Source organism: Rhopalosiphum maidis, chromosome 2 (assembly GCF_003676215.2).
Source record: "Rhopalosiphum maidis isolate BTI-1 chromosome 2, ASM367621v3, whole genome shotgun sequence".
Classification (NCBI taxonomy): domain Eukaryota; kingdom Metazoa; phylum Arthropoda; class Insecta; order Hemiptera; family Aphididae; genus Rhopalosiphum; species Rhopalosiphum maidis.
Window position 1 is genome coordinate 2,450,681 of NC_040878.1, and position 15,725 is coordinate 2,466,405.

At 28.7% G+C, this 15,725-nt stretch overlaps 1 protein-coding gene across 1 annotated transcript in view; it reads left to right on the top strand.

The window, feature by feature from the left end:
* The window catches only part of LOC113551411 (rap guanine nucleotide exchange factor 4), a 191,562-nt gene that overhangs the window by 172,015 nt on the left and 3,822 nt on the right, over nucleotides 1-15,725 (top strand). The window contains exons 7-17 of the mRNA XM_026953644.1: nucleotides 8,735-8,978; nucleotides 10,188-10,371; nucleotides 10,458-10,603; nucleotides 11,490-11,634; nucleotides 11,721-11,879; nucleotides 11,976-12,146; nucleotides 12,248-12,386; nucleotides 12,460-12,700; nucleotides 12,973-13,226; nucleotides 14,112-14,240; nucleotides 14,309-14,487. Of these exons, the coding sequence (XP_026809445.1) occupies nucleotides 8,735-8,978; nucleotides 10,188-10,371; nucleotides 10,458-10,603; nucleotides 11,490-11,634; nucleotides 11,721-11,879; nucleotides 11,976-12,146; nucleotides 12,248-12,386; nucleotides 12,460-12,700; nucleotides 12,973-13,226; nucleotides 14,112-14,240; nucleotides 14,309-14,487 (1,991 nt within the window). The remainder of the gene's footprint in view (nucleotides 1-8,734; nucleotides 8,979-10,187; nucleotides 10,372-10,457; nucleotides 10,604-11,489; nucleotides 11,635-11,720; nucleotides 11,880-11,975; nucleotides 12,147-12,247; nucleotides 12,387-12,459; nucleotides 12,701-12,972; nucleotides 13,227-14,111; nucleotides 14,241-14,308; nucleotides 14,488-15,725) is intronic.

A 15,725-nucleotide genomic window follows, 5' to 3' on the forward strand; every position in this document is an offset into this window, starting at 1 on the left:
AATATTTCATTGTCCATCGACCGTAGTCTTAAAGGGATCATTGAGAATCGGACGGCGTGCGGTGGACGCTGAGCAAACGGTTTTATTTCATAATTGACCTGCGGAGAATATCGTGGTCACGTATGGTTACGAATAAGCCGTGTCACAGCTACATATTGTATAAAGTGTCGTGTTTATCGTATTTTGATTGTCCGTCGTATAATCATGGTATCGTTCACAAACCGCGATCTACCAAGTAGTTTCCATTTGGGTTGAACTCAATTTTTAGACACGACACGGCAGATGACAAGTGTAAACCCAGCTTTACGTACAATTGCATAATATTATTATGGACGACATCGCCTCAATTGTGGTATAAATTTGACAGTGATAAACGTCGGAAACGTTTGATAACGGACAAATTCGGGCTCTCTGTATGAAAACGATTACTAGTTTACAACGAGGCTGTGCATTTTTTTAAATCACTCAACATACCCTACATATACCTGTTAAAAAATTAGGGATTATTTTTTGGAACCTTAAAACCTGTATATAGTAACCACAGTAACATATAATATTTCGTTACTGTTAAATACAAAAATAATATAACATCTGCAATATACTAATGCCAGGTCGCATGAATAAATAACATTTAATTAATTAATAGTAAGCTAATGGTCCTTAAACCATGATTTAATGGCCCGTGATTTGTCCATTAAATTAATAAATTTTTTCATACAGCCCCGTGCACGGTGTTAGTACAGTAAATGTTATATTGTTGTAACAGTGTATAGATTAGTTTGGCATACGTCAATTTTACCAGTGAATCAGTACATTATTGTTATTATATGTAGGTACACCTGTCACGCATGTTTATACGCATAATATACTGTAATATAATGTTATATTTAATGAAATACTACTCAATACAAAATATATAACATAATAATACACGCTAAACACTGTAATATAGTGCCTATTTAATTTGTGAGCAAGTGAACGATAACTAGCCTATTAGAAGTCATATATATTCGTAATTTACGGCCTTCGGTAATATGTTTTTGTCACTTCTTCCAAAAATATGTCGACGAAAAAATAATTGTATCATCAAATAAAAATACAAATTCAATTGTGAAAAAAAAACTGATATATACTATAGAACAAATACTGATTTTTATAAACAGATATACTATAATATAGGAGAATATCTAAGAGGAAATTCGTGTCTAGTGCATTTTATGTGATAAAATATTATGTTATAAGCACAAGTTTACACGATATATATCTATAATTAGAGTATCTATCTCTACTATTTCTAAATTATTTGTGTCTATATTATGGTATTATTTTGTTTGTTTTTAAATTACTTTAAGCTAAAATAGACGTTATCTACATTTCATCAAATTAAACATTCATCCTTATAATTTCAAAAAAAAAAATATTTTATGCATTGAAAAATGTCTATTTAAATATTCTATTATTTTTTCGCCTAACATGATATTATACATAATACATTAATTTTACTACTGTTTCAAAAATAAAATAACAATAATATGCCAAAGTACACCCAATTATTTTTGTGAGCATGTATAGTAGTTTATTGCATGAACGATGGTTATACATTTATAATTACTTTTTACTACTTCAGGGTTAAAAAACATAATTACAAAAATAAGAGTTTATGATATGAGTTAGGTAATGTCATATATCACAAAAAAAAATTTAAATTAAAAATGTACCTATTATCTATATAAAAAAACGTGTGCTTGCAATAATACCTACTAAATAATAATACATCATGATGTTTTCAATATTACACGTAATATAATCACAATACGACCGACGTACATATCGGAGTTCGTTAAAATCGTTTTTATAAAATCTTCTATTTGCTTATGAACGATCCATGTACGAGTGTCGAGTGCACACCGATATCAAACAAAAAAGTGTTGGTCACCAAGCGGAACTTGCAGATATACGTATTGTTTTTGTTTTTCGTATAAATTAATTCACCGCAAGTCTAAAAAATAGATTTTTTTTTTTCATAAAGTTACTGGATACACAAAGCATTATAGTAACATTACCTAAGCATTTTAAAATGGCATACACGTACTATAATTATTATTTTTATTACTCGAACGGGTGGTTGCATATTTAAAATAATTAATGAGATCTGAACATTATTTTCAATTTATCATCTCCGCCGTCGTCATCATATAATATATCACGCTTGTACATTGTACATAAGGAGGTATAATACCTCATTATAATAATTTAGTAGGTATGTAAAATATTTTTTGTGGTATATCATAATATATGTATAAAAAAAAAAAAATGTAATAATACCTCTGAAATGTTCGAGAGAAATTGTATAGTCCAAATACCTAAACGTTCAACGACTTAACTATTATATTATGGATTATATTATGTATTTGCATTTTTATTAACAATCCTAATATACTGCAAAATATATAGACTTAATAATATATGGATAAACGACATACTGCTATGTTATAACCATGACATCCTAATACTTATATCTCGTGATCAACTGTGCATTTAAAATTTCTTTTTTCTCGTCAAACATCTGCCAAATGACTACACCCTCTTTCACATAATTCTTGATACTCCCTCACTAACTCTTTATGTTACTCTAACTATGCATTCATCTTCCCTTTTCCTAAAACGGTATCCTCAACTATCGAACCTATTAGACATTGTATCTTTATCCATATTCTTTCCAACTCCACAAGCAACTATTTTCTGCAAATGTTCGTACCGACCTATTTTACCGCATACGGGCATGATCGATCACTCCACATAATGTTACGTCGTCTTAACTTAATACTAAACCTCATGTATCTATTTGTACGTCTATATCGTCCTTAAATTTTATATTATTACAATTCCTTAAAAATCGTTTAATTATCATAAACATCATATCATTTGACGGCTTAGCAGTGCTATTTGAAAACCATTGTAGAAGCCACTAGCTCTTTATAATGCTATTCTAAATACCTTATCGTAAATATAATCATCAAATGATCATATCATATTTTAGTGTGGAAACCAGAGTACGCCTCATTTTATTTGTGCTCAACTCGAGGAAATATTCAACCAGTGATAAAAATAACAATATGTTATATAGAATTTATGATGTGAATGATTGATAATTTGTCGGAGATGCATTTATTGTTGTGTCTTCGCACGCGTTCTTCTTTTAAATGATCTAAAAGGATATATACTTTACCTCGAAATCAGCTATTTAAAACCGCGAATCCGATTTTAATACCATTCTTCTCTTAATTAAAAACGTTATTCCTCGTCGATTGCAGTTCCTCCAACTATAGGTATTGGTAATCCAATCATACCAAAGTATGTCATTACATTTATTTATTATAATAGACAATTTCTATATATTATAATATATGCGTTGGCTTAATTTAATACTATTTTATGCACATATCAAATACATATATAATTAATTAATACAAATAGGTGTAGGTTCAAAGGATCACTTCAAAACTGATAGAGTGTAACGGACGCTTAATTGCATACATCTCTTGTGTACAACTCACACATATGTATTTGATGATAACTAAGTCATTATAAAAATGATATATAAATATTCGCACATGCATAATATGTGATGTTACAAAAATTATAAAAAACAGAATATTTTAATTATTTTATGTATGTATGCGCCGTATTTTTGTGAAAAACTGTTGAAATTCGTATCTGTTCATATGAATGCCGCGTGCAGTAATATTCAGGTGGTAATAAAATTAATTGAAACAATAATATTATATACTAACCATTTTATTACAATAAATTATGTTCTAATCGATATTTTTAATTAATATAACGTTTTCGGCAATAATTAATTCAACCCTCTGTATTAAATATAGTAAAATAAATTTTAATTTAATAGCAACACAAACAAAAAATAATAACATGGAATATACTTATTGATGTAAGCCGATAGGCCGCCTATCCAATCAAAGTCTTTTTTTCGTATACAATTTATAAGTTATTGATTTAAAATTTAACACATCCATCACAGAAACCCTTTCAATGTATAATGTACCCACTGTCCATCGTTTTCTTTTTTAAATATTTGGCAGTCGTACACTTATATCTTAAAAACTGTTAGACACTATGAGTACGAGTTATTGTGTATGTGGCAATGCAGTCACGTGGACATTTATCAGGCCGAAGGTGACACAACGCACTGAATCGAAAATGTATACTGTTCTACCACAATATATTATATTTTATTATAAAACTTGATAGTTATCTTTGTGGCGTATAATATCTAATATTCTTTATTAGTTGATACGTAATTCCGTACTTGTAGTACCATTTTTAACATAAAACAACAAAGCCATAATTGGGGTGTTTAATCCGCTCGGAACTTTTTTAAAGTTAACAAATTTAATTCATAAAACTCAAATCATTATAGTAATTAACCATAAAACTAAAAATACGATAATTTCTTTGATAAAAACGATAGTCAACGATATATTATAATATAATCGTGTGAATACGAATTATGTTGGCGTTATTTTGTTATACACTCATCATACTATATATATATGTATAATAGTATATAGAATACAGATACATAAGTATGTCATTACCCATAAGCTTTTTTAAATGCTTTATTGGAAATAACTCAGGTTATTTATTTGTTGTGCAGTTTTTTGCAGAAATACAGTGTGGAACTGTATAGGTGAATTAACTGTTATTTATATTAATATTATTTTATTTTGTTTTATTGCACATAAAAAATCGGTTACTAGTTAATATAATATGTACTCGTAATATGTTCATGTTATCTGACACATAAGGATATTATCATTTCACTAAAGAAAAAAAAGACTGCGCTAGACTTTTTGTCATGTAAATATTTTATTTAACATTTTATAAATAATTACAAATAAAATTCATAAAAAAATCTTATTTAAATATATAAATATTGTTTTTATTATTAAAGTAAACGTAAGTTTTTTTAACTATTATAAAAATATATAATTCAATTTTAATCCCACAATGGAAAATTTGTTCCAGTTACGGCTTTGTACCCATACATTAATGGTAGCTGGTTTTCTGTCACAAGTAGTATGGCACTTTTAGAAATATATACCTATACATTATAATATATTGAACGAATTATTATGTTTAATTACTAAATTTACGTTTATATATGAAAGAAAACTGCGATAACTAATAAAAAAAAAAGACCTTTTTTGATTTTATGGAACAATTTTTTTTCTTTTACGTGGAACTCATATTAATATAATATTAATAGAATATTTCATTATACCATATTATTATGTACAGCATATTTTTTAATAAATAATAATAATTTTGTGGGATATGAACCAACCGATAACAAAAAATTGTAATACCAAACTTGCAGTAAAAATACATATTTGTGTATAATAATTTCTACAGACACTACAAGTTATGAAAATAAAATGACTTAAATAAATATAATATTGTTTAAGTGGTTTATCTGGACGCTTTTTTCCATCATTCTCCTTGTTGGTTTTTTATTATAATCACCAAATGTATTTATTATTTTATAGTTTTTAATTTTACATGTTTTAAAGTCTCTATTTATTTATTTTACTAAAGTATAATACTTCCATGATTGTAAAGGTGGAATTTTCTTTGCGGATGTACCACTGTAACAGTTTATATTTATATTTAATATAAAATGTGTGTTATTAAAAACGATAAAATGTATTAAGTTTATATATTCGATATTTGTGTAATAAATAATAATGAATAAATAACAAAAATGGTAGATGATAAATTATTATAGTTATACGTTAAAATATCCAATGTCATCAAATTGGTATCTTCAATCGATCATAAAAAGTTAGTATAACAATATACGAAACTTTTTTTTAAGTTTCATTTAAAAATGTAATGAGATTTCTTGTATTAATTAATGTTAACACTTTGAGAAAAAAATTTAAATTATTAAGAATTATAGGTACCTACTTTTGAAATGATTTGAAAATATTCATAAAATTTATCAATTTTATAAAAATGAACTTGGAATAATTCCTATGAAATATTTCTTATTTTCTGTAAAAAAAAAATGTACAAAGATCTAGTGTAGACACAAAAAATGTATTGTACTTAAGTGAAAAATTAAATTAAATAATTTATAATTAGCACAAAAGGAGTAAAAATATTTTAAAAATTATGATATATCTAGTGAATTTGATGGAAATTTAAAGTCTCAACGTTTATATATTTTTGAATAACTTTTGAATAATGACAAAAAATCAAATCGATTTTATCAAAAATTGGTTTTGCGTAAAAATTTTCGTTTACTCTATGTTTTTTGTCTTATCTAGTTATTTTAAAAAGTATTTGAGGGTTTTCCTTTTTGACCTTCCAAAAGTACCAACTTGATCCAATTTTTTACAAAAATCAACCTTCGAAGGATCGAATTATTTTGTCTGTTATATGAAAAGCGTACACACATGACCCATACAAAAAATAACACACACACACATCATTGTTAAATCAATATAATATTCATCTCTACGCTAAGAATCTAAAACCGACATCATAACAATTAACAACTATTCACCTGAATGAATAATGGCGTTCATAAATTTAATTAGAGATTTCATAGAACTCAATGTGTATGAATGATTTACCATTAGTCGATTGGTTATTATTACATATTATTAATATATTATCTTAGTGTGGATTTATAATGTTATGCCCTTCACTGGGCAAACAATTTGCTTACCTGCTTTTGCTATTAATGGTTGGTTATTATTGAACATACTCGATCATATGACAGTATGCGTTAATGATTGATAGAACTATTTCACTCATTTACTGTACATAATGTGGAAGGTCACAGCCACACATATTATAATATGGACCCATTTACAGCAGTTGTTTCAATATGGTCGCTCAAAACCGTTATTAAATTTGTGCGATAAAAAAAAAGTAAGAACGAAACTATTCTTCGTAAATAAATATTTTTTAATGTATAACGCTATTTGAATTATTAAAATTACAATTTTCAAAAAAAAAACCCCTTTTTTTGTCTTGCCATATTATTATACTACTGCTTGGTATCCGGTGCCAGTGGATATTTATAATTACCGTTTTTTCGTGCTTGTAAAAATAATATGAATACATCAAATATAAATGTGAAAATTAATTTAATATATGCGAATGCAGGTTTTCATCGTTTAATTAACAGTAGGTACACAGGCAACTAGTTTCGTATGATTATTGAAAAAAATCGATCATAATTATTAACATTACTTTCAATTCAACTTATAATCCTATAAATTATTCATAGCGATGGACTGAAAGATTAAACCATTGAATAAAATGTATTGTTTTTTTAAAAAAATTGCGTCTAAGCCACAATAATATAATTTTAATTAACGATTACTAAGAAAAACTGCAAACAACATATATTTTATATGTATGTGTATACCTATTGACGTTTAAGCAACTAAATACTGTATAGGTTACACTTTAATTCAAGAAACGTTAGGTCTCTTCCGTCGAACAAAGCTACTGTACCTGTAGATTATTGCTGTATCAGAACATATTTGTGCATCGAGTTCTCGTGTAAAAACACCGCTTATTATTTAAATTCAAATTAAATGCTATTTGCGGATGAACTTAGAAAAATTGTTATTCCAAAAACGTCGTAGGCACTCGGCACATTTGAGTGTTTTAAAAATATATTTGCACTAAACGCGCCGCAGATAAAAATATAAAATACGTGTCAGTGTTCTATTAGTTGTTACCTGTAATTTTTCTCGCAATGCCGGAAGGCACTGTGCACAGTGTGATTGTTCAATGGCAGTTTAAATATTGACTGTTACTACGACAATTATTTTTCCACCGGATCGATTAATCACATAATTCCGTGAAAAAACCTTTAAGCGACTGTATTGCATAATAATAGCGCGTCACGTCATGATATTACGACGATATTGCTGTTGGGTATCTATAATATAATATATATATTTAAGAAAATCTATAAAAATAAAACAGTAGGTATCGCGCAATATTATTTGGTATATATTGTATATTATTATATATACGTACCTTCCGATTATGCAATGTCAACGAGATTAGATTTCTCACGAGTTCACAACGACGTGTCACGGCGGCGTAAAACAAATAATACGTCGACTATAACTCAAATTAACGACAGAACATTGTAGTATTTACATTATACGGTATATCTACAGGAGGATTCGCCAGCTATGTTTAACCCCGATGTATTGGAAAATCGTGAATTTGTTGACATTTTTACATACATACAATGAATTATAGGTAATATTCTAATAGGTATATTAATATTAATTTGTCTGTTATAGTTTCAAATCATGTAATAGATTCATGTCTTCTAAATCATGATAGACTATTAGTTATTAATCTTTAGACGTATCTGGTTATTTAATTACTTAGACGTTTTGCACTTGAATTTTGATGTATAGTATACATCAATATTTTTAAGTAAAAATTGAAAGTATAAAACAGGGATTGAGGGGTGGGTTTACTCGATGAATCACTCTGTATATATAACTACACTACACATATCTTTGTCAAACACTCTAACTCGATCGTTTGATGCATACGGCGCAGTGGGTTATATGCTTATTATAATTGTATACATAGATGCACTTACTCACACGAGCGCTGTCAATTTTGTAATGTGTCATAATTCGTAATCGTTGCGTTTGCGCAGAACCCCAGTATGCCAATGGCCAGAGCCGGTTGGGTAGTGCGCACGCTGTTGCTCAGTGATCAAAACACCGTGCTCAGGGACCGGAAGACCGGTGGTGGCCGATCCGTTGTCCGGAGATGCGCTTCCGGCAGCGAGCTGATCGACTGGCTGATGAACCTAGTATCCACCGATCACGATTCGTTCAGCAGACACGATGTGATTGGCATGTGGCAAGCTCTGCTCGAGGAAGGAGTCATATCGCACGGTGAGATAAAAATAATGCTATATCATTGCAACAATAGTTTGATTTGTTGTTGTTGTTATTATTATTATTATTATTAATATTGATATATATTCGATTTGTTTATTAATTTTATTTATTTTTAAACTCATTTAAAATCATACCAATTCACTCGAAAATTGTATTAAAAAACATTGTACTAAATTCCAGCCATGTGTTTTGTGTGCTTAGGTATAATAATATATAATGCTCAGATATCCTAAATAAAAAATACTAAATCAAATATGTTGATGAAAAAAAAAACGAATTATTCACAATTCTTAAAGTTGAAATCTACCTTATTACAATAATTAAATAATTTAATAAATAACGATTTAACAACTTTTAATAACACGGACTGATGAATAATTAAATATAATAGAATAATTATTGATGATACGCATAAATTAAAAATTTGATTTTTAAATTTTCTTCTTGTCAATCCAAAATTGCCTAATAAAAATAACCTATATTTGATACTATATATTAATTTCAAACACCTTTTAGCTATTTAGATATTAGTGAAAATGTTAACATAAAATTAAACTTATTAAATTAATTGTTAGTTTCTATAATATAACTCAACTTTACTTAAATTCATTAAAGTTAAAATATATCATTAAATTGCCCAGCCTTGCTATATACATTTTCACAACTCGTAAACAACTTGTTAAAATTTTAATCTAAATAGGGCATATAGGTACATCAACATTATAAAAAAAAATCTTCTTAAAAATGTATAGTAAAAAATAGTTGGTTCTCATTTGAAAAAAAATAGCATTACCTCATAACACTCTTTAAATAATATATAAATTTAAGTATTTGAAAATTTGGTTCTTATGTCTACTTAAAAATTAAAAAATTTAATAAATTAATTGTTCAGAGAATAAATAAGGATGAAAACTGAGAATACTTGATAAATTATCCAGTATAATGACGATTAAAAGGAATCGGGAAGTTAATAAATTATACAAGTAATTAAAAACAAACAAACAAAAAAAAATCAGAATATTTTTACTATTTTATAATTTATTACTGTCAGAATACCAGGAAACTTGCATGTAAGAAATTCAGATCACCATGTACAAAATAGGATTTCGAGCACCCTATAGTATAATATAATCTATACGTAATTTTATTGTCAACATATGGATCAATAGTTAAAATACGCATTACTCCATGTCATTCATATAGCTACCGGGGAACATCCGTTTAAGGACAAGTGTCTTTTTTACAATTTTTGGCAAGACAGAGAGGGTGCTCTAAACACGCCTACCATACAGGACGTGGCCGAAGCCGAAGAACATCTAGAAGAAGCGCTACAGGAACTTGTCCACAGGGGACCAGATGCGCACTTACGTCTGATCCTGCGATCACCGTGAGTAACCGTGACAGTTATATATATAATATGAACCTTATATTACAAACACATCTCTTATTTTCGGTGTTATTTTTTTTCGGTAGGAGCTCGGAGAGGACGCCCGAGGACTTGGAGCTGATATTTGAGGAACTAAGTGAGCAGAAGGCTCTAGCTCACCTGCCAAACTCGGTAAAACGGGAACTAGCATCTGTTGTGGTGTTTGAAGCTCATCCGAGAGCCGGCCATACACGTAAGTGAATCACGTTCCAAGTGCGTAAAATACAATAATAGTTTTTATTATGATAAGATAGGAAGACGAAAAAATAAATGGCATCATAGGTAAAAAATGGGGCGGAAGTTTGATCGTGATATATTTGATCAAAATAGAATAAATGTTATACATCCAATATGTATCTTTTTCATATATTTGTTGATATGTTGCACAAAATATTGAAAATAAAATTTAAATGTTTCTTAAAAACCATTCACAATACAAAAAAAAACATCTTATTTTAATTACCTATCTGTACTACAAAACGTCTTAACAATACTATTCAGAGATATTGTGCCTATTACATCCAATACAGATATTGGATTTGGATCGCTTGGATTTTGCAAGTCCAAAACAGCTTAAACCGAACAAAGATAATTTATCACACACCATTAATTATACTTATATTACATTACATAGTTAATACATCATAAAATACATAAGCAATTATAAGTCGAATCATAAAGTCCCACCGTAGAAAATATATCGTTATTCATATAGTATTTATTTAATACCTATTTAATGTTAACAATTGTTTACCTATAATGAAAGGGGCACGCATTTTCACTATAAGTACAGTTTTTCACTAACACAATAATACTATAATGATTATTCCGTATGCTTCCGGGCGATTATTATTATAATGCCGTTCAACTGGAAATACGGCGTGGTCATGATTTCTCCTTCGATTATTCACGAATAATGTAACTCGGAAACCTAATAAACCGTAAACACGACGAACACAGCATATAGCTAACACATAATAAACAGCGACTATGCAGTTCGTTAGATGTCAAACCTTCAGTGATACAATACCTGTCGACCGCGATCGTAACACCTTGGGGTTTTGTGTATTCTGTCGTAGTGTTTCGACAAGGAGACGAGGGAAAAGCGTGGTACGTGATTATGCAGGGCGCGGTTAGCGTGGAAACGTACTCCAAAGGCGTAGTGGAATCACTGTACGAAGGCGAAGACTTCGGTGGTTTGGCGTTAATACACAACGTTCCAAGGTATTTTTGAATCATGTGCTTTATATATTATTGTATCAATCGCAATATTATTATTGTGTGTTAATATCGATTTTTTTAAAATCTAGATCAGCGACCATAACCGTCAAAGAAGACAATACCCATCTGTTGCGTGTAGACAAAGACAGCTATAATAAAATCGTTAGGGACATCGAAGCGAATACCGTCAGACTGAAAGAACTCGGTAGTGACGTGTTGGTATTAGAAAAATCTCCACGATTACACAAGTACGACGTTACAATATCAATATTATAACATCTATAATTACTTTTCTATTGCGTACAATCGAATATACTAACTAAGGCTTATGTTCATCGACATAGATACATGATTATTGCTGGAACTCCACAAAAAATTCTAGAACATCTCCTAGAGCACAGGCTAAGTAGCACGAATGTCGCAAGCTCCAGGAACGACCCGTGTCTAGACGACTTTTTACTAACGCACATAGTGTTTATGCCCACCAGGACATTAGTGTCGGAACTCAATAAATAATATCCTTTTATAATATAAGACAAATATATTATCATATTGTTTGTTATATTATAATATAATGTTAAATATTTGTATTTGTTTCCTTAACGCATATGTTCACTTATCATATGGAAAATCCAGCGCAGGACAGAGAATATACCATAAACTGTAAAAGAAAAGTAGTACAATTCGTATACAGATGGGTGGTAACCATAAGGCACCCGGTGTTTGACGACGTCATCTCGATGTCATTTCTCGAGGTATTTTAAATTTCACGGAGTTAATATTATTATTTTCACATTCGTCTACAAAACATTTTTATATTTTTATCAGGAACTGGCCAGTGACGTGGAAGCTGATTGTCAACTGTTGGGTGGCAAAAGCCAAGCTCTGCAAGAAGAAGCCAGCCTAATGCATCATATTATGTCTCGATTGAGAAGATATCAAGACGAAAGATTAGAGACTTCGGGTTTAAAATGGAAGTTACCGCCGGGTGGTCAACCCATTTGCCTGTTTTCGGCAATAAGCAATCCATCAAAAAATAATAGGCCGATCATCCGACCAAACGATGACAGTAAGCACATGATATTATGAATTCTTGTTATTATCGTTTAAAGTAAACACCAAAAATTGTTTATTATTAATATAATAATTTAATCACATTTTACATTACATTACATTTTAAATAAAAATCTGGTATAGTAATTTAAAATGATTAAACTCGAAAAAATTCAGTGAAGTTTTCATAAGATATTAATATATTTAAGTTAAAGTTTTATACGATTACGATCATTAAACTTACACGTAGTGTATGCATTTTTAATTTTTATATTCTGTGTATTTCAGTCATATTCCGAGTGTATTGTGCCGATCATACATTTTGTACGTTGCGACTGCCTGTCAATGCCACGGCAGAAACCATTAAAGTGGGAGCCTACGAAAAATGCAGTCTTCGACATCCCGTACAAGATCTGAGGATAGTAGAAGTAAAATCAAATGGGGAAAGGGTACCGTTCAGGGACAGCGAACACTCGATACCCACCACTGTGGCACTAAACAGTTGCATATTTCTAACGCCAAAAGATCATATGGACGCATTGGTAATTTAAATACATTTTTCAGGTTTATGTGTACAGATGTATGCATATTAAATTCTAGATCACAACAATTAAAAATCTTGTTTATTTAAGTTACCTAAATAATTATGTATATAATACGCAGAATAATAGAAAAATTTTAAGGGTTGTCTGAATAAAAATGTATATGTTTTTCATAAAATAATTTAAATAAAAAATAATATTTGAATACATAATTTGAAAACATATATTAAATTAATGAAAATGTATTTTCAAGTTTGTAAACGAAATATAAAATAAACCTTAAAAACAGCTCATCATAGGAAACGATATCTGACGGTAAAAATAGTACATATGTAGTTGATAAAAATATTTACTATATTAGTAAAATAATGATTTGTTTCTAGGTTTGGTGATTTAAGTATTAGGTTGGATAAGGAGATTTTAAAATATAAAGTCCAATTAATTCTAAACAATCCACAATATACTTAAAATCGTTTTTTTTTTTTTTAAATATAACAGTTTATTTATGAAAAACTGTATTAGTTTGACCATCAATTGGAATAGAAAATTATATTAAATTATCTTAATACATAAAAATCATTTTATTAAAGTATAGAACTTTTGTAATTATATTGTATGTCCTTAATTTTAATATTTAATTAAAAGATACCTATATAAATAGTTTCTTTGATGTAAAACTAAAAGGTACATAACTCACTATTTGTATCTGTTGTCCATTTATTAAAAAAAAAAAATGTTTACATTAAATTTATGTTTAATAAATCGCAATACTAAAATATTTAGATTTTATTATTTCACATATTAGATCATAAAATAACTAAGGCTTTGTAACCGAATCATTTATTCATAAATATCACTAATATGGATAATAATATATGACTTTAGACATGTGTGCCAGAACAAGAAAAATCCGAAGGGGCGGAAATATCAAGTGATTTTGATTCATTGAGCACCAAGGAACTGGCATATCACATGACACTTTTCGATTGGGAATTATTTTGGAACGTCCATGAGGTACAAAGCAGTATTATTATTTGTTTTACAAAGAAAGAATTAAAACTCAATTTAATTGCACTGTTTAGTACGAATTGATATACTTGACGTTCGGCAGACATCGATTCCAACAAATCACAGCAAATTTAGATATATTTCTCAGACGATTCAACGAGATTCAATATTGGGTTATCACCGAAATATGTACATCACAAAATATATCAAAAAGAACGAATATACTGAAGAAAATGATAAAATTGGCAACGTAGTAAGTGATGTATAATTAACTATACTTTGACTTTCGTAAAATATGAATTGATTGATTTCAATGCTAAAAATATTACTGCTATTCAAAAATATCACAAATGGCTAAATTAATACCGGATGTTAATAAAACAAAAAATATACTACTGAATGATGATATTTTGAAAATAATTAAAGTAAAACAACATACTAGCGCAATCTATTGCTTAAATATAAAACGTTTTAGAATGAAAACATAATATCGATAAATTTTAAGTAGTCAGTATAAAACTCAACCTAAGTTTCACTCCGTGTTGCTTAATTTGCTTTAAATAATTAAACAAGTTAGTTCTTAGGAAATGCAAGCGATTTACAAATCACGATTGCCGTTCTAGAGTTAATATTTGACAACGTTTCAAACAGTCTCTAGGGGTCAAGTGTAGACTTACAAACTACCAAACACGTATTATAAGTAACATTATTAAAAATTATTATTATAGTTAGTTATTTATATTATTATTTCAAATATGTAAGCTAAAATTAATTTAATATTATATAGGTACAGTATTATACACAATATTTTTATAAATCATTTTTATTGTAGAGACAATAAATATGATATTTAAAAAAAAAAAAAATAAGATCTATTTGATATTTTCATGATTAGCTTTGATAGTCAAAAAGGCAACGACACAATTTTCGTTTGAGACGTTTAGATAGGTTTTGGATAATATACGAAGGACTGCAATATTTCATATAATTAAGTTATTATTTTAAATGTATATATTATAGTTTAGTTATAAATTTAAAGATAAACAATTTGGTGTTAATAATAGTGTGAATATTATTTTCAATAAATGTTTCGAGTGGGCGTATACAAGAATTTATATCGAGTCGTTTGTATTTAATATAATGGGCCCGAATCAGTCTAAAATTTAGAGTTAATAAAAAATAAAATATATAATTTGTTGTGATATTCAAATTTGAGTGATATACGTGAAAACAGAAAAACAAGTGAATGATGGATTTAGATTGTACAATTTTTAGCCTCCATTTTGTACATCAGTCTTCCACTAGGGAAAGTTGATTTTGAAAGTTATAAGAAGAGATGATTGGGTTGGGATTTACAGAATTATTATTTTATCAGTGGTGTAGTCAGACAGTCAGTGACCAACGTATATTGCGTGGTGGGTTTATCAGAAAACATAGATAGAATTTCACTTTCAGAAACATACACACTTTATAGACTTTAATTGTATAAAC